The sequence below is a fragment of the Oncorhynchus tshawytscha genome, linkage group LG09 (genome assembly GCF_018296145.1).
Source record: "Oncorhynchus tshawytscha isolate Ot180627B linkage group LG09, Otsh_v2.0, whole genome shotgun sequence".
Classification (NCBI taxonomy): domain Eukaryota; kingdom Metazoa; phylum Chordata; class Actinopteri; order Salmoniformes; family Salmonidae; genus Oncorhynchus; species Oncorhynchus tshawytscha.
The window spans coordinates 3682763-3700516 of record NC_056437.1 but is presented as its reverse complement, the minus strand read 5'-3'; the positions used below and the strand labels follow the sequence as shown (position 1 = coordinate 3700516).

The 17754-nt window shown below is 47.5% G+C and overlaps 1 protein-coding gene across 7 annotated transcripts in view; it reads right to left on the bottom strand.

Annotated features, from left to right (window-relative positions):
* Nucleotides 1-17754, bottom strand: part of LOC112259475 (polypyrimidine tract-binding protein 3) — a 147194-nt gene that overhangs the window by 47897 nt on the left and 81543 nt on the right. For 6 of the 7 annotated variants that reach the window (XM_042326380.1, XM_042326378.1, XM_042326379.1 and 3 more), the window contains 2 exons: nt 5488-5657; nt 917-1063 (listed from right to left, as the gene is read on the bottom strand). In XM_042326380.1, coding sequence (XP_042182314.1) covers nt 917-1063; nt 5488-5657 — 317 coding nt within the window. Of the gene's footprint in view, nt 1-916; nt 1064-3416; nt 3479-5487; nt 5658-17754 lie in introns of those variants that run through there. The other variant, XM_042326385.1, reaches the window with a different exon arrangement.

Genomic DNA, 17754 nt, shown 5'->3' with positions numbered 1-17754 from the left:
TGATTGGTCAGGTTTAGTATTTCATATTTTATTGGGATCCTCAATTACACTCTTCCTGGGGTCCAAACAGGAAACAAAACAACAAATAAAAAGACCTAATAATACACATAACAGTACATCATTTCCTGCCTCTGCCTCCCACTTCAGAAACAGGAGATGGTTCCTGTTCTACGAGCCGTTCCAGCTCCCACAAGTCAATGCTTCATGCAAGGCCCCCCATCTACACATTACAACCCATAATACAGTGGCAATTACAATACAACATATATATCACATTGTCTGCGTGTCTCTTCAAGTCAAGGCTTGTGCACAAGGCCACCCACCCACATAATAAAGAGTCAATTACAACACAAACATGTCTCTTCACAGTCCTGTTCTGTGCAGTAAGGTGTTATTTTATCAGGGTTTTTTTTTAATCTGGTTTTATTGCTATCTTGAGTTACCTCGGGCGGCAGAGAGTTCCATGTATTCATGGCTCTATTTAATACTGTGTGTTTCCCAGCCTCTGTTCTGGACCTGGGGACTGTGAAGAGACCTCTGGTTGCATGTCTTGTGTTGCCACAATCAACAGCCTGATCAAATCTACAGTATGTGAGGAGATGTGTCGCGCTGCATGAGGCAAATGGTGGTCACACCAGATGCTGACTGGTTTTCTGATCCACACCCCTTAATGTATTTGTTTAAATTGACCGATTTTCTTATATGATCTGCAAATTATATTTTTGATCAGTATACATGTGGTGGACTGAGGCCCTGATTGGTCAGGCTTTATGATACTCACTCCCTGATTGGTCAGGTTGTAATGTACATGCAGTGGATTCAGTCTATGATTGGTCAGGTTGGACTGTACTCAGCCCCTGATTGGGCAGGTTGGACTGTACTCAGCCCCTGATTGGTCAGGTTGGACTATACTCACCCCCTGATTGGGCAGGTTGTCTGTCTTGAGCTCGCGGTGGTTGGAGTACTGGATGTAGACTGGCTGGTTGCGTACGTGAGGTGTTGCTGTGGTGTAGTAGTTCACCATGGTGATCGCTGCCTCCTCTGAAGCCATTTCTATAAAAGCCTGGTTGGTTTGGGAGGGAACAACAAAGACACATACGTCAGACACGTACGCTTGTACAGGACAAAGCTACAGTGAAATTAATGTATATCAGTAGCAATAGAAATTTAGTCCATGATTCAATCTGATGGCGATTTGGACAATGCGCCTTTGAAAGGTCCTTTATGTTTGCGCCGTCATATGCACGAGAATCTCCGCAAACTGTGGGAACATTGCTTTTAACATTCTACTGCAGTGGGCTAAATCAGGGTGACACAGAGCGGTTCCTGGTAGTCTTAAACAAATCTACTTTGTAACAGAAGTATCCACCTCACACACATGGTTATGGGTTTAAAATAAAGAAGACACCTGTACCATGTCAGATATATAGAGTTGACATGTATTACAATTAGAGTTTACATCCCAATGTTACACTTTATATACAGTAACAGAAGACTGACATTTTGAACCCAGAGACCTGAAAATAGCTGTGCAGCAACACTCCCCCATCCAACCTGACAGAGCTTGAGAGGATCTGCAGAGAAGAATGGGAGAAACTCCCCAAATACAGGTGTGCCAAGCTTGGAGCGTCATACCCAAGAAGTCTTGGGGCTGTAATCGGTGCCAAAGGTGCTTCAACAAAGTACTGAGTAAAGGGTCTGAATACTTATAATGTATTTCTGTTTTTTATTTATTTTTAATAAATTAGCTAAAATTTCTAAAAACTTGTTTTCGCTTTGTCGTTATGGGGTATTGTGATGTCGTTATGGGGTATTGTGATGTCGTTATGGGGTATTGTGATGTCATTATGGGGTATTGTGATGTCGTTATGGGGTATTGTGATGTCGTTATGGGGTATTGTGATGTCGTTATGGGGTATTGTGATGTCATTATGGGGTATTGTGATGTCGTTATGGGGTATTGTGATGTCATTATGGGGTATTGTGTGTAGATTGACGAGAAAATAAAAAAAATGTAATCAATTGTAGAATAAGGCTGTAATGTAACAAAATGTGGAAAAGGTCAAGTGGTCTGAATACTTTCCGAATGCACTGTCTATTTTTTAAATGTTTTAATTTAAGTCTGATATGATATGAATGTACTGACATTTTTTAAATGTATTAATCGCACAAAGTCAAAGAACTACAAATCAGCGTATTCCTGCCCCGCGTTGTAACACTTCCTGGCTGGGGGCTGTGCGCAAGTCACGAGCTGAGTGAACAAGTTTTAGAAGCGCAGCGCACAGACATAAAAGTTGGTCTAATTTACTTGAAACTAAAGTCTACTGAAGTTAGACTTCTTTTCTTGTGTTTCTTGGCTATTTCCATTGTTTTATTCACAAGCTAGGTTGTTTTTCTCTGTTTGAGTTTCAACTGCTAGGGAAAAGAAGACAACGCTTCCACCAAAGATGTGTATAACTAAACCAAGATAGACCACAGCCCATCGTTTCAAACGGGGGGGGGAACAAATGAGTCGCAGTGGGCAGAACAAGTAAGGAGGTGGGCAGAGCCAAGCACAAGCTAGCGAGATCCTATTGGTGCGTTGTAGTATATATTTGCATATTTCCGTTAGGGAACACCTATTCTGTGAAGTGCGCGCGTGCAATAACTCAATTCGCCTTTGCTCTCCTTCTAAACACCTTTTTTTTAACTTTAAAAAAGGGTCAAGTCTACAAAAACGTAGTCCACTTTGTTCGTAACAGATTCTAGTTTTGGGAACAGAAAACTGTATGGAGATCAAATGTTTTATCAATGAGAAAAGTAGCAGAATGCCGGCCAAAATCTCCTTCCATCTTCTCCCACTGCCGGCTATTTGGCTTCCTTTCACTGTCATATTTGGTAGTGAGTGGAAACATCAAGGGGATGCTTCAACATTTACACATCCAGTGAAATATCTGTCTCACTGTTCCATCTGTGCTTCTACCAGTCAGACTCAATCTCACAGGCACAAACAGGACTTGAGTCGCGTTACCGCGGTAACCCCCGCCCTTAAAGGCAGGTAAAAAATGTTTGTCTCATCTGTGATATTTAGGTTAGACTCAAGTCACAGAAAATGAAATGAAACAATGTACCACATTACTTCTTATTACTGATACACAGCAGTTAGTCTAGTGGTTAGAGCTTTGGACTAGAAACCCGAAAAGTTGCAAGATCAAATCCCTGAGCTGACAAGATAAAAATCTGTTGTTCAGCCCCTGAACAAGGCAGTTAACCCCCTGTTTCCCAGTAGGCCGTCATTGAATTTTTTTTTCTAAACTGACCTGCCTAGTTAAATAAAGGTAAAAAAATATATATATTGTTTAAGAAACATTACAAAGCATGCTCATCATTTTTGTGTGTTTTGTTGGTGTCATTGTGATGGGGGATTTTAAATCTACCTGCCACAGTGTCTGGTAGACCAAAGAGTTACTGTAATTTCCTGCCTGTCACTCAGTCAGAGCCTGCAGCACAGAGCAAATATGGACGTTCAGAACTTCTTCCGAAAGAGAATCAAAAAAAGAGAGCAGGTTGACCAGGTTGAGCACGAGCAGGAAGTAGTGAATGAGAGGGCAGAACAGGAAGTAGTGAATGAGAAGGCACGAACAGAAAGTAGTGAATGAGAGGGCAGAACAGGAAGTAGTGAATGAGAGGGCAGAACAGGAAGTAGTGAATGAGAGAGCCGAGCAGGCAGAAAGTCAAAGTGCAGCAGAGTTAGCCACAGGTTTGTGCAGGGTTGTTGGTAGCTAACTAGCTAGTCTCCCTCAGCATAAGGGTTAATGGTAGCTAACTAGCTAGTCTCCCTCAGAATAAGGGTTAATGGTAGCTAACTAGCTTGTCCCCCTCAGCATAAGGGTTGTTGGTAGCTAACTAGCTAGTCTCCCTCAGCATAAGGGTTGTTGGTAGCTAACTAGCTTGTCCCCCTCAGCATAAGGGTTGTTGGTAGCTAACTAGCTAGTCTCCCTCAGCATAAGGGTTGTTGGTAACTAACTAGCAGGTCTCCCTCAGCATAAGGGTTGGTGGTAGATAACTAGCTAGTCTCCCTCAGCATAAGGGTTGTTGGTAGCTAACTAGCAGGTCTCCCTGAGCATAAGGGTTGGTGGTAGCTAACCAGCTAGTCTCCCTCAGCATAAGGGAACGGCAGCGTAGCCTAGTGGTTAGAGTGTTGGACTAGTCACTGAAAGGTTGCAAGTTCAAATCCCTGAGCTGACAAGGTACCTGTCGTTCTGCCCCTAAACAGGCAGTCAACCCACGGTAGACCGTCATTGAAAATAAGAATTTGTTCTTTACTGACTTCCCTAGTTAAATAAAATAAGGGTTGGTTGTAGCTAACCAGCTAGTCTCCCTCAGCAGAAGGGGGCTAATGCTAGCGTTAGCACTCTGCATTCTTAAGCTACTGGGTGTCAGCCTGTGTTGATAAAAGTCATTATATTAGGAAAATCAGTTTATTTCCAGCAAGTGTATTTGATGGGTTTTGATTCTGTAGCTAGCTTGGCAAGCTAGCCACTTTGGTAGCTACTGGCTTGCTAGCTGAGACCGAAGAGATGTGAGAACGTTTTTTTTTCCTGACTGAAGCACATATCCCCCTCATAAGTTTACAGCCGAAAGGGATATTTGCTAATGAGTTCAGTGACCATTGTCTCCGTTGCCCGCATTAGAAATGTGAAGATACCTAAATCTTCCTCACGTATTATTACGTTTAACCAACAGAGGATATGCCCCCTTAGATCTAAACCCCTCCATGTCTTCAAATCCTACAAACACCCAGAGTCACAATGTTATAAATGTTACCATCTGCAATGTCCTTTTGTTTTCATTCATTCCAATGCAAGTTTTGCACCTTTTTAAGAGACAAAACTATGGGGGAAAATTAAACTTGTGTTGTACTGAATAAGACTCATTCTCAGCTAAACTGACACATTATGCTGGGAGTCCACTCTTTTGATATACCTAAAAGAACCAATCAAGCCAGACAAATTGGACTGGATAATTTATGTATCAGAGTATTTAGTAAATAGAATCTTTCTATTCTTGTGTAAATATCACATTTCCATTTGAATGTGAAAGGGGGTCCTTGAGCAGAATGTGGGTAAGCAGGGGGAGGCAGGGGGAGGCACAGGGGGAGGCAGGGAGAGAGGGGAGACAGGGGGACAGGGAGAGGGGGAGGCAGGGGGAGAGACAGGGAGGGGAGGCAGGGAGAGAGAGGGAGAGGCAGGGAGAGACAGGGAGAGGCAGGGGAGGCAGAGGAAGGCAGGGAGAGGCAGGGGGGGGAGGAAGGCAGAGGAAGGCAGGGAGAGGCAGGGGAGGCAGGGGGGGTAGAGGAAGGCAGGGAGAGGCAGGGGATGCAGGGAGAGGCAGGTGGAGAACAAGTGAAGGTAGAGGAAGACCAGGCATCCGATAGGGCCCTGGTCAAAATTACTGCACTACATAGGGCCTATAAGTTGCACTACTTGGGATGCAGCCTGTTCTTACCTGGTTTTTCCCTTTCAGCATCAACAGGTTGGTGACTCTACCGAAGGGGACTCCTAGAGAGATGAGCTCAGCCTCAGACACCTCGATGGGAACCTTGCGGACGTGGAGCACTCGGGAAGGACCACAGGGAGAACGGTCTCCTTTAAACTGTCTGCTATCGTTGCCATTAGCTGTAGGGTGGGAGTGAGGGGGTAGAGGGGGAGAGGGGTCAGAGCAGAGAGAGATGGAGAGGGGTGAGAGAGAGAGAGAGAGAGAGAGAGAGAGAGAAAGAGAAAGAGGAGAGAGAGAGAGGGAGAGAGAGAGAGGGGGAGAGAGAGAGAGAGAGAGAGAGAGGAAGAAAGAGAGAGAGAGAGAGAGAGGAAGAGAGAGGAAGAGAGAGAGAGAGAGGAACAGAGAGAGAGAGAGAGAGAGAGGAAGAGAGGGGAGAGAGAGAGAAGAGAGAAAGAGAGAGAGAGAGAGAGAGAGAGAGAGAGAGAGAGAGAGAGAGAGAGAGAGAGAGAGAGAGAACAGCAGTCAGTAAAGTCACAGTTTAACCCCTTCTGGAAATGAGGATACAGTCTGAGGGAACACTTTAAGGAAATGGTTAATTAGGCACCGAACGAAAAACATTGTGTGTTACGCAGCCTGGCCAGCCAAGCAGTTCTTCTTAACATTGTGTTACGCAGCCTGGCCAGCCAAACAGTTCTCTTTAACATTGTGTGTTACGCAGCCTGGCCAGCCAAACAGTTCTCCTTAACATTGTGTGTTACGCAGCCTGGCCAGCCAAGCAGTGCTCCTATGGAAGCCTTGTCATTGTTCCTCTAACCAAAATGGAACATTCCCAGCATAAGGCAAACTATGGACACACCCACCCTGTCTACCATCCTTCTTCCATTAAATGACACAGAGAGCATGGAGGGAGAGAGAAACAGGGAGGGAGAGAGGAACAGGGAGACAGAGATAAACAGGGAGACAGAGAGAAACAGGGAGACAGAGAGAAACAGGGAGACAGGGAGGAACAGGGAGACAGAGAGAAACCAGGAGAAACAGGGAGACAGAGAGAAACAGGGAGACAGAGAGGGGCAGGGAGACTGAGAGGAACGGGGAGACTGAGAGGAACAGGGAGACAGAGAGGAACAGGGAGACAGAGAGGAACAGGGAGGAACAGAGAGACACAGGGAGACAGAGAGACAGGGAGAAACAGGGAGACAGAGAGGAACAGAGAGAAACAGGGAGACAGAGAGAAACAGGGAGACAGAGAGAAACCAGGAGAAACAGGGAGACAGAGAGAAACAGGGAGACAGAGAGGAGCAGGGAGACTGAGAGGAACGGGGAGACTGAGAGGAACAGGGAGACAGAGAGGAACAGGGAGGAACAGAGAGACACAGGGAGACAGAGAGACAGGGAGGAACAGGGAGACAGAGAGGAACAGGGAGACAGAGAGACACAGGGAGACAGGGAGGAACAGGGAGACAGAGGAACAGGGAGACAGAGAGAAACAGGGAGACAGAGAGAAACAGGGAGACAGAGAGAAACAGGGAGACAGAGAGGAACAGGGAGACAGAGAGAAACAGGGAGACAGAGAGGAACAGGGAGGAACAGAGAGACACAGGGAGACAGAGAGACAGGGAGGAACAGGGAGACAGAGAGGAACAGGGAGACAGAGAGACACAGGGAGACAGGGAGGAACAGGGAGACACAGAGAAACAGGAGACAGGGAGGAACAGGAGACAGAGAGGAACAGGGAGACAGAGAGGAACAGGGAGGGACAGAGAGACACAGGGAGACAGAGAGGAACAGGGAGACAGAGAGACACAGGGAGACAGGGAGGAACAGGGAGACAGAGAGGAACAGGGAGACAGAGAGAAACAGGGAGACAGAGAGAAACAGGGAGACAGAGAGAAACAGGGAGACAGAGAGGAACAGGGAGACAGAGAGAAACAGGGAGACAGAGAGAAACAGGGAGACAGGGAGGAACAGGGAGCCTGAGAGAAACAGGGAGACAGAGAGAAACCAGGAGACACAGGGAGAAAGAGAGAAACAGGGAGACAGAGAGGAGCAGGGAGACTGAGAGGAACGGGGAGACTGAGAGGGACGGGGAGACTGAGAGGAACAGGGAGACAGAGAGGAACAGGGAGACAGAGAGGAACAGGGAGACAGAGAGAAACAGGGAGACAGAGAGGAACAGGGAGACAGAGAGAAACAGGGAGACAGAGAGAAACAGGGAGACAGAGAGAAACAGGGAGACAGAGAGAAACAGGGAGACAGAGAGAAACAGGGAGACAGAGAGGAACAGGGAGAAACAGGGAGACAGAGAGAAACAGGGAGACAGAGAGGAACAGGGAGACAGAGAGAAACAGGGAGACAGAGAGGAACAGGGAGACAGAGAGGAACAGGGAGGGAGAGAGGAACAGGGAGAAAGAGAGACACAGGGAGACAGAGAGAAACAGGGAGACAGAGAGAAACAGGGAGACAGAGAGGAACAGAGAGAAACAGGGAGACAGGGAGGAACAGGGAGGCAGAGAGAAACAGAGAGACAGAGACAAACCAGGAGACACAGGGAGACAGAGAGAAACAGGGAGACAGAGAGGAGCAGGGAGACAGAGAGGAACGGGGAGACTGAGAGGAACAGGGAGACAGAGAGGAACAGGGAGCCAGAGAGGAACAGGGAGACAGAGAGACACAGGGAGGAACAGGGAGACTGAGAGGAACAGGGAGACAGAGAGGAACAGGGAGACAGAGAGGAACAGGGAGACAGAGAGAAACAGGGAGACAAAGAGAAACAGGGAGACAGAGAGGAACAGGGAGACAGAGAGAAACAGGGAGACAGAGAGGAACAGGGAGACAGAGAGAAACAGGGAGCCAGAGAGAAACAGGGAGAAAGAGAGAAACAGGGAGACAGAGAGAAACAGGGAGACTGAGAGGAACAGGGAGACAGAGAGAAACAGGGAGCCAGAGAGACACAGGGAGACAGAGAGGAACAGGGAGACAGAGAGGAGCAGGGAGACAGAGTGGAACGGGGAGACTGAGAGGAACAGGGAGACAGAGAGGAACAGGGAGACAGAGAGGAACAGGGAGACAGAGAGACACAGGGAGGAACAGGGAGACTGAGAGGAACAGGGAGACAGAGAGGAACAGGGAGACAGAGAGGAACAGGGAGACAGAGAGAAACAGGGAGACAGAGAGAAACAGGGAGACAGAGAGGAACAGGGAGACAGAGAGAAACAGGGAGACAGAGAGGAACAGGGAGACAGAGAGAAACAGGGAGCCAGAGAGAAACAGGGAGAAACAGGGAGAAAGAGAGAAACAGGGAGACAGAGAGAAACAGGGAGACTGAGAGGAACAGGGAGACAGAGAGAAACAGGGAGCCGGAGAGACACAGGGAGACTGAGAGGAACAGGGAGCCAGAGAGAAACAGGGAGACAGAGAGGAACAGAGAGAAACAGGGAGACAGAGAGAAAAAGGGAGGCAGAGAGAAACAGGGAGACAGAGAGGAACAGGGAGCCAGAGAGGAACAGGGAGACAGAGAGAAACAGGGAGACAGAGAGAAACAGGAGACAGAGAGGAACAGGGAGACAGAGAGGAACAGGGAGACAGAGAGAAACAGGGAGACAGAGAGAAACAGGGAGACAGAGAAAACAGGGAGACATAGAGAAACAGGGAGACAGAGAGAAACAGGGAGACATAGAGGAAAACAGGGAGACAGAGAGAAACAGGGAGACAGAGAGAAACAGGGAGGCAGAGAGAAACAGGGAGACAGAGAGAAACAGGGAGACAGAGAGACACAGGGAGACAGAGAGAAACCAGGAGAAACAGGGAGACAGAGAGAAACAGGGAGACAGAGAGGAGCAGGGAGACTGAGAGGAACAGGGAGACTGAGAGGAACAGGGAGACAGAGAGGAACAGGGAGACAGAGAGAAACAGGGAGACAGAGAGGAACAGGGAGGAGCAGGGAGACACAGGGAGACAGAGAGACAGGGAGGAACAGGGAGACAGAGAGGAACAGGGAGACAGAGAGGAACAGGGAGACAGAGAGAAACAGGGAGACAGAGAGAAACAGGGAGACAGAGAGAAACAGGGAGACAGAGAGGAACAGGGAGACAGAGAGGAACAGGGAGAAAGAGAAAAACAGGAGTCATAGAGAAACAGGGAGACAGAGAGAAACAGGGAGACAGAGAGAAACAGGGAGACAGAGAGAAACAGGGAGGCAGAGAGACACAGGAGACTGAGAGGAACAGGGAGACAAAGAGAAACAGGGAGACAGAGAGACACAGGGAGACAGAGAGACACAGGGAGACTGGAGGAACAGGGAGACAGAGAGAAACAGGAGACAGAGAGGAACAGAGAGAAACAGGGAGACAGAGAGAAACAGGGAGACAGAGAGAAACAGGGAGACTGAGAGGAACAGGGAGACAGAGAGGAACAGGGAGACAGAGAGAAACAGGGAGACAGAGAGAAACAGGGAGACAGAGAGAAACAGGGAGACAGAGAGAAACAGGGAGAATGAGAGAAACCAGGAGAAACAGGGAGACAGAGAGAAACAGGGCGACAGAGAGGAGCAGGGAGACTGAGAGGAACAGGGAGACAGAGAGGAACAGGGAGACAGAGAAACAGGGAGACAGAGAGAAACAGGGAGACAGAGAGGAACAGGGAGACTGAGAGGAACAGGGAGACAGAGAGGAACAGGGAGACAGAGAGAAACAGGGAGACAGAGAGGAACAGGGAGGAGCAGGGAGACACAGGGAGAGAGAGACAGGGAGGAACAGGAGACAGAAGGAACAGGGAGACAGAGAGGAACAGGGAGACTGAGAGGAACAGGGAGACAGAGAGAAACAGGGAGGAGACAGGGAGACTGAGAGGAACAGGGAGACTGAGAGAAACAGGGAGACAGAGAGAACAGGGAGACAGAGAGAAACAGGAAGACAGAGAGAAACAGGGAGACAGAGAGGAACAGGGAGACAGAGAGAAACAGGGAGACAGAGAGAAACAGGGAGACAGAGAGAAACAGGGAGTCATAGAGAAACAGGGAGACAGAGAGAAACAGGGAGACAAAGAGAAACAGGGAGACAGAGAGACACAGGTACCTGGAACCCAAAAAGGTTCTCCCATGGGGAACAGCTGAAGAACCCTTTTGGGAGAAAGAAATCCTGCGTGTGCTGATATACTCCTGTTCTGTCTGGATGTCTGGGCCTGTCTTCACTGTGGGTGTAGCTGTGTGGGGCCTAATTGCTGCTTCCAGCTATATTATTATTGGTGTTGGTTGTGTCGGTGGCAGCAAACATGGCCTGTTCATGATGACATGATGAGGAGTGTTGTATTTACACCGCTAGCTGGCTAAATAAGACCTGTCCTTATTGCCTGGGGAGGAACTTTGAGACAAGCGGCGTTTTCTAAAAATGGGACCTTATGGTCCCTGGTCCTAAGTTTGATTTGATTTGATTCCACCTTTATTTAACCAGGTAGGCTAGTTGAGAACAAGTTCTAATTTACAACTGCGACCTGGCCAAGATAAAGCAAAGCAGTTCCACACAAACAACAACACAGAGTTACACATGGAGTAAAACAAACATACAATCAATAATACAGTAGAAAAATCTCTGTACAGTGTGTGTGTGCAAATGAGGTAGGTAATGTGTAATGCACTGTGGATGGAAAAGAGTGGCATTTGGGATGCTGTCTGCTCTGTTGGTTAGTAACTAGTTGATTTAGTCTGTTTTTAAATGTGTGCACTTGCTGCTTGGGATCTGAGTAGCTCCGATGAACTGGTCCCACCCACTGCACCTGGCCTGGACCTGCTAGAGCAGTACTGCCAGACCTGGGCCCTGGCAGTAAACCCCCACAGCACATGGCCTACAGCAGTACTGTCAGACCTGGGCCCTGGCAGTAAACCCCCACAGCACCTGGCCTACAGCAGAGCCTGGACCTGCTAGAGCAGTACTGCCAGACCTGGGCCCTGGCAGTAAACCCCCACAGCACCTGGCCTACAGCAGAGCCTGGACCTGCTAGAGCAGTACTGTCAGACCTGGGCCCTGGCAGTAAACCCCACATCACATGGCCTACAGCAGAGCCTGGACCTGCTACAGCAGTACTGTCAGACCTGGGCCCTGGCAGTAAACCCCCACAGCACCTGGCCTACAGCAGAGCCTGGACCTGCTAGAGCAGTACTGCCAGACCTGGGCCCTGGCAGTAAACCCCCACAGCACCTGGCCTCCTGCAGAGCCTGGACCTGCTAGAGCAGTACTGCCAGACCTGGGCCCTGGCAGTAAACCCCACAGCACCTGGCCTACAGCAGAGCCTGGACCTGCTAGAGCAGTACTGCCAGACCTGGGCCCTGGCAGTAAACCCCACAGCACCTGGCCTACAGCAGAGCCTGGACCTGCTAGAGCAGTACTGCCAGACCTGGGCCCTGGCAGTAAACCCCCACAGCACATGGCCTACAGCAGAGCCTGGACCTGCTAGAGCAGTACTGTCAGACCTGGGCCCTGGCAGTAAACCCCAAAAATACTAAAATAATGATTTTAAAGAGAAGATCCAGATCTCAGGGAATTAGACCAAAGGTCTCAATTGGTACAAAATAAATAGAGTACTGCACACACTACAATTACTGAGGTTTAAAAATAAGCTCAACTGGACACCTTAATGAGGCAGTGAATGAACTGAGAGAGAAAGCACGCAGGGCATTCTACGCCATTAAAAAGCTCATTCAAATTGAAATACCTTTTAAAATGTGGCTAAAACTAATTGAATGTGTCACGGAACCAATTTCACTTTATGGCAGCGAGGTGTGGGGTCCACTTCCAAAACAAGATTTCATCAAATGGGACAAACACCCCATTGAAACTCTGCATGCAGAGTTGTGTGGACACTGTGTTAACAACCCTCCAGGCAAGCTTCAATGCCATACAACTCTCCTTCCGTGGCCTCCAATTGCTCTTAAATACAAGTAAAACTAAATGCATGCTCTTCAACCGATCGCTACCTGCACCTAACCGCCTGTCCAACATCACTACTCTGGACGGCTCTGACTTAGAATACGTGGACAACTACAAATACTTAGGTGTCTGGTTAGACTGTAAACTCTCCTTCCAGACCTATATCAAACATCTTCAATCCAAAGTTAAATCTAGAATTGGCTTCCTATTTCGCAACAAAGCATCCTTCACTCATGCTGCCAAACATACCCTTGTAAAACTGACCATCCTACCAATCCTCGACTTTGGCGATGTCATTTACAAAATAGCCTCCAATACCCTACTCAACAAATTGGATGCAGTCTATCACAGTGCAATCCGTTTTGTCACCAAAGCCCCATATACTACCCACCATTGCGACCTGTACGCTCTCGTTGGCTGGCCCTCGCTTCATACTCGTCGCCAAACCCACTGGCTCCATGTCATCTACAAGACCCTGCTAGGTAAAGTCCCCCCTTATCTCAGCTCGCTGGTCACCATAGCATCTCCCACCTGTAGCACACGCTCCAGCAGGTATATCTCTCTAGTCACCCCCAAAACCAATTCTTCCTTTGGCCGCCTCTCCTTCCAGTTCTCTGCCGCCAATGACTGGAACGAACTACAAAAATCTCTGAAACTGGAAACACTTATCTCCCTCACTAGCTTTAAGCACCAGCTGTCAGAGCAGCTCACAGATTACTAGTCACCCCCAAAACCAATTCTTTTAGTGTTGTCAGTTTCCACCATATAGTCAACAGTGTTGTCAGTTTCCACCATATAGTCAACAGTGTTGTCAGTTTCCACCATATAGTCAACAGTGTTGTCAGTTTCCACCATATAGTCAACAGTGTTGTCAGTTTCCACCATATAGTCAACAGTGTTGTCAGTTTCCACCAGATAGTTGTCAGTTTCCACCATTCTTTTCTTTGGCCGCCTCTCCTTCCAGTTCTCTGCTGCCAATGACTGGAACGAACTACAAAAATCTCTGAAACTGTCAGAGCAGCTCACAGATTACTGCACCTGTACTTAGCCCACCTATAATTTAGCCCAAACAACTACCTCTTTCCCAACTGTATTTAATTTTAATTTATTTATTTATTTTTCTCCTTTGCACCCCATTATTTTTATTTCTACTTTGCACATTCTTCCATTGCAAAACTACCATTCCAGTGTTTTACTTGCTATATTGTATTTATATTGTATTTACTTTGCCACCATGGCCTTTTTTGCCTTTACCTCCCTTCTCACCTCATTTGCTCACATTGTATATAGACTTGTTTATACTGTATTATTGACTGTATGTTTGTTTTACTCCATGTGTAACTCTGTGTCGTATCTGTCGAACTGCTTTGCTTTATCTTGGCCAGGTCGCAATTGTAAATGAGAACTTGTTCTCAACTTGCCTACCTGGTTAAATAAAGGTAAAATAAAAAAATAAAATAAAAAATGTCCAGAGGAAAACTACAAACAATTCATGCAGGGCAGAATTAGGCCAATATCCACTAATAAAAAAAAACAAAAAAAAAGAGCAATTCAGTTTTGGAAACATCTAAAATACAGTGACCCAGTGATCATATCATTACCAAGCCCTACAATGCTAAGAGCTGAGCAAAGAAAAGAGTCCCCTCATCCAGCTGGTCCTGGGGCTGAGTTCACTAACCTGTTCTACTAACACACTGAAGCCTCAGTCCCCTCATCCAGCTGGTCCTGGGGCTGAGTTCACTAACCTGTTCTACTAACACACTGAAGCCTCAGTCCCCTCATCCAGCTGGTCCTGAGTTCACTAACCTGTTCTACTAACACACTGAAGCCTCAGTCCCCTCATCCAGCTGGTCCTGGGTTCACTAACCTGTTCTACTAACACACTGAAGCCTCAGTCCCCTCATCCAGCTGGTCCTGGGGCTGAGTTCACTAACCTGTTCTACTAACACACTGAAGCCTCAGTCCCCTCATCCAGCTGGTCCTGGGGCTGAGTTCACTAACCTGTTCTACTAACACACTGAAGCCTCAGTCCCCTCATCCAGCTGGTCCTGGGGCTGAGTTCACTAACCTGTTCTACTAACACACTGAAGCCTCAGTCCCCTCATCCAGCTGGTCCTGGGGCTGAGTTCACTAACCTGTTCTACTAACACACTGAAGCCTCAGTCCCCTCATCCAGCTGGTCCTGGGGCTGAGTTCACTAACCTGTTCTACTAACACACTGAAGCCTCAGTCCCCTCATCCAGCTGGTCCTGAGTTCACTAACCTGTTCTACTAACACACTGAAGCCTCAGTCCCCTCATCCAGCTGGTCCTGGGGCTAAGTTCACTAACCTGTTCTACTAACACACTAAAAGCCTCAGTCCCCTCATCCAGCTGGTCCTACAAACCTGTTCTACTAACACACTGAAGCCTCAGTCCCCTCATCCAGCTGGTCCTGGGGCTGAGTTCACTAACCTGTTCTACTAACACACTGAAGCCTCAGTCCCCTCATCCAGCTGGTCCTGGGGCTGAGTTCACTAACCTGTTCTACTAACACACTGAAGCCTCAGTCCCCTCATCCAGCTGGTCCTGAGTTCACTAACCTGTTCTACTAACACACTGAAGCCTCAGTCCCCTCATCCAGCTGGTCAGTTCACTAACCTGTTCTACTAACACACTGAAGCCTCAGTCCCCTCATCCAGCTGGTCCTGGGGCTGAGTTCACTAACCTGTTCTACTAACACACTGAAGCCTCAGTCCCCTCATCCAGCTGGTCCTGGGGCTGAGTTCACTAACCTGTTCTACTAACACACTGAAGCCTCAGTCCCCTCATCCAGCTGGTCCTGAGTTCACTAACCTGTTCTACTAACACACTGAAGCCTCAGTCCCCTCATCCAGCTGGTCCTGGGGCTGAGTTCACTAACCTGTTCTACTAACACACTGAAGCCTCAGTCCCCTCATCCAGCTGGTCCTGGGGCTGAGTTCACTAACCTGTTCTACTAACACACTGAAGCCTCAGTCCCCTCATCCAGCTGGTCCTGGGGCTGAGTTCACTAACCTGTTCTACTAACACACTGAAGCCTCAGTCCCCTCATCCAGCTGGTCCTGGGGCTGAGTTCACTAACCTGTTCTACTAACACACTGAAGCCTCAGTCCCCTCATCCAGCTGGTCCTGGGGCTGAGTTCACTAACCTGTTCTACTAACACACTGAAGCCTCAGTCCCCTCATCCAGCTGGTCCTGGGGCTGAGTTCACTAACCTGTTCTACTAATTTGTATCCGCTCTCGTTGGACTTCGGCTGCATATTTTCCCGCCATTTTCTTAAAATCTGAAAACGATGTGAAGCCACGCCCATTTCCTGAAGAATTGCATTATGGGCCCTAAAGTACTCCGTGTATACGTCATATTTTGGCGAATTTAGTACGACATCCGGGAACTTTTGGCATACTAACTATATCACACTATGACCAATAAGCATACTATAACCTCAATTAACATCACAAATAGTACGGTTAGTGGGGGTCGTATTCGAACACAGCTGTCCTCTATGCCTATTGTTATTGTTCAACGGTAATGCACTGTGGATGGAAAAGAGTGGCATTTGGGATGCTGTCTGCTCTGTTGGTTAGTAACTAGTTGATTTAGTCTGTTTTTAAATGTGTGCACTTGCTGCTTGGGATCTGAGTAGCAGATTATTGTTGTTACTGTTGTCCCGTTGACAATATTGATTATTATTATTAATTATGTTACTATTGTAAATCTCAAAAGTAAGCGTTTGGCAACATGTGCATTGCTACGCCAAAATAAATAAATAAATAAATAATAAATAAGTCAATAAAGCACATTTAATTGAGTTGACTAGAGGGAGAGAGAGACGAGAGAGAGAGACTAGAGAGAGAGACTAGAGAGAGAGACTAGAGAGAGAGACGAGAGAGAGAGACTAGAGAGAGAGACTAGAGAGAGAGACTAGAGAGAGAGACTAGAGAGAGAGACTAGAGAGAGAGACTAGAGAGAGACACTAGAGAGAAAGACACTAGAGAGAGACTAGAGAGAGACTAGAGAGAGACTAGAGAGAGAGACACACTAGAGAGAGACTAGAGAGAGAGACTAGAGAGAGAGACTAGAGAGAGACACTAGAGAGAGAGACTAGAGAGAGACACTAGAGAGAGAGACTAGAGAGAGACACTAGAGAGAGACTAGAGAGAGAGACGAGAGAGAGAGACTAGAGAGAGAGACGAGAGAGAGAGACGAGAGAGAGAGACTAGAGAGAGACTAGAGAGAGAGACGAGAGAGAGAGACTAGAGAGAGAGACTAGAGAGAGACTAGAGAGACTAGAGAGAGAGACTAGAGAGAGAGACTAGAGAGAGAGACTAGAGAGAGAGACTAGAGAGAGAGAGACTAGAGAGAGAGACTAGAGAGAGAGAGACTAAAGAGAGAGAGACTAGAGAGAGAGACTAGAGAGAGAGAGAGAGAGAGAGACTAGAGAGAGAGACGAGAGAGAGAGACTAGAGAGAGAGAGACTAGAGAGAGAGACTAGAGAGAGAGACTAGAGAGAGACTAGAGAGAGAGACTAGAGAGAGAGACTAGAGAGAGAGACTAGAGAGAGAGACTAGAGAGAGAGACTAGAGAGAGAGACTAGAGAGAGAGAGAGAGAGAGAGACTAGAGAGAGAGACTAGAGAGAGAGACGAGAGAGAGAGACTAGAGAGAGACTAGAGAGAGAGACTAGAGAGAGAGACTAGAGAGAGAGACTAGAGAGAGAGAGAGAGAGAGAGACTAGAGAGAGAGACTAGAGAGAGAGACTAGAGAGAGAGACTAGAGAGAGAGACTAGAGAGAGACTAGAGAGAGAGACTAGAGAGAGAGACTAGAGAGAGAGACTAGAGAGAGAGAGAGAGAGAGACTAGAGAGAGAGACGAGAGAGAGAGACTAGAGAGAGAGACTAGAGAGAGACTAGAGAGAGAGACTAGAGAGAGACTAGAGAGAGAGACTAGAGAGAGAGACTAGAGAGAGACTAGAGAGAGAGACTAGAGAGAGAGACGAGAGAGAGAGAGAGAGAGAGAGACTAGAGAGAGAGACTAGAGAGAGAGACGAGAGAGAGAGACTAGAGAGAGAGACGAGAGAGAGAGACGAGAGAGAGAGACTAGAGAGAGAGACTAGAGAGAGAGACTAGAGAGAGAGACTAGAGAGAGAGACTAGAGAGAGAGACAATTTATTTTTTATTTTATTTCACCTTTAACCAAGTAGGCTAGTTGAGAACAAGTTCTCATTTGCAATTGCCACCTGGCCAAGATAAAGCAAAGCAGTTCGACACAAACAACACAGAGTTACACATGGAATAAACAAACATACAATCAATAATACAGTAGAAACATCTATATAC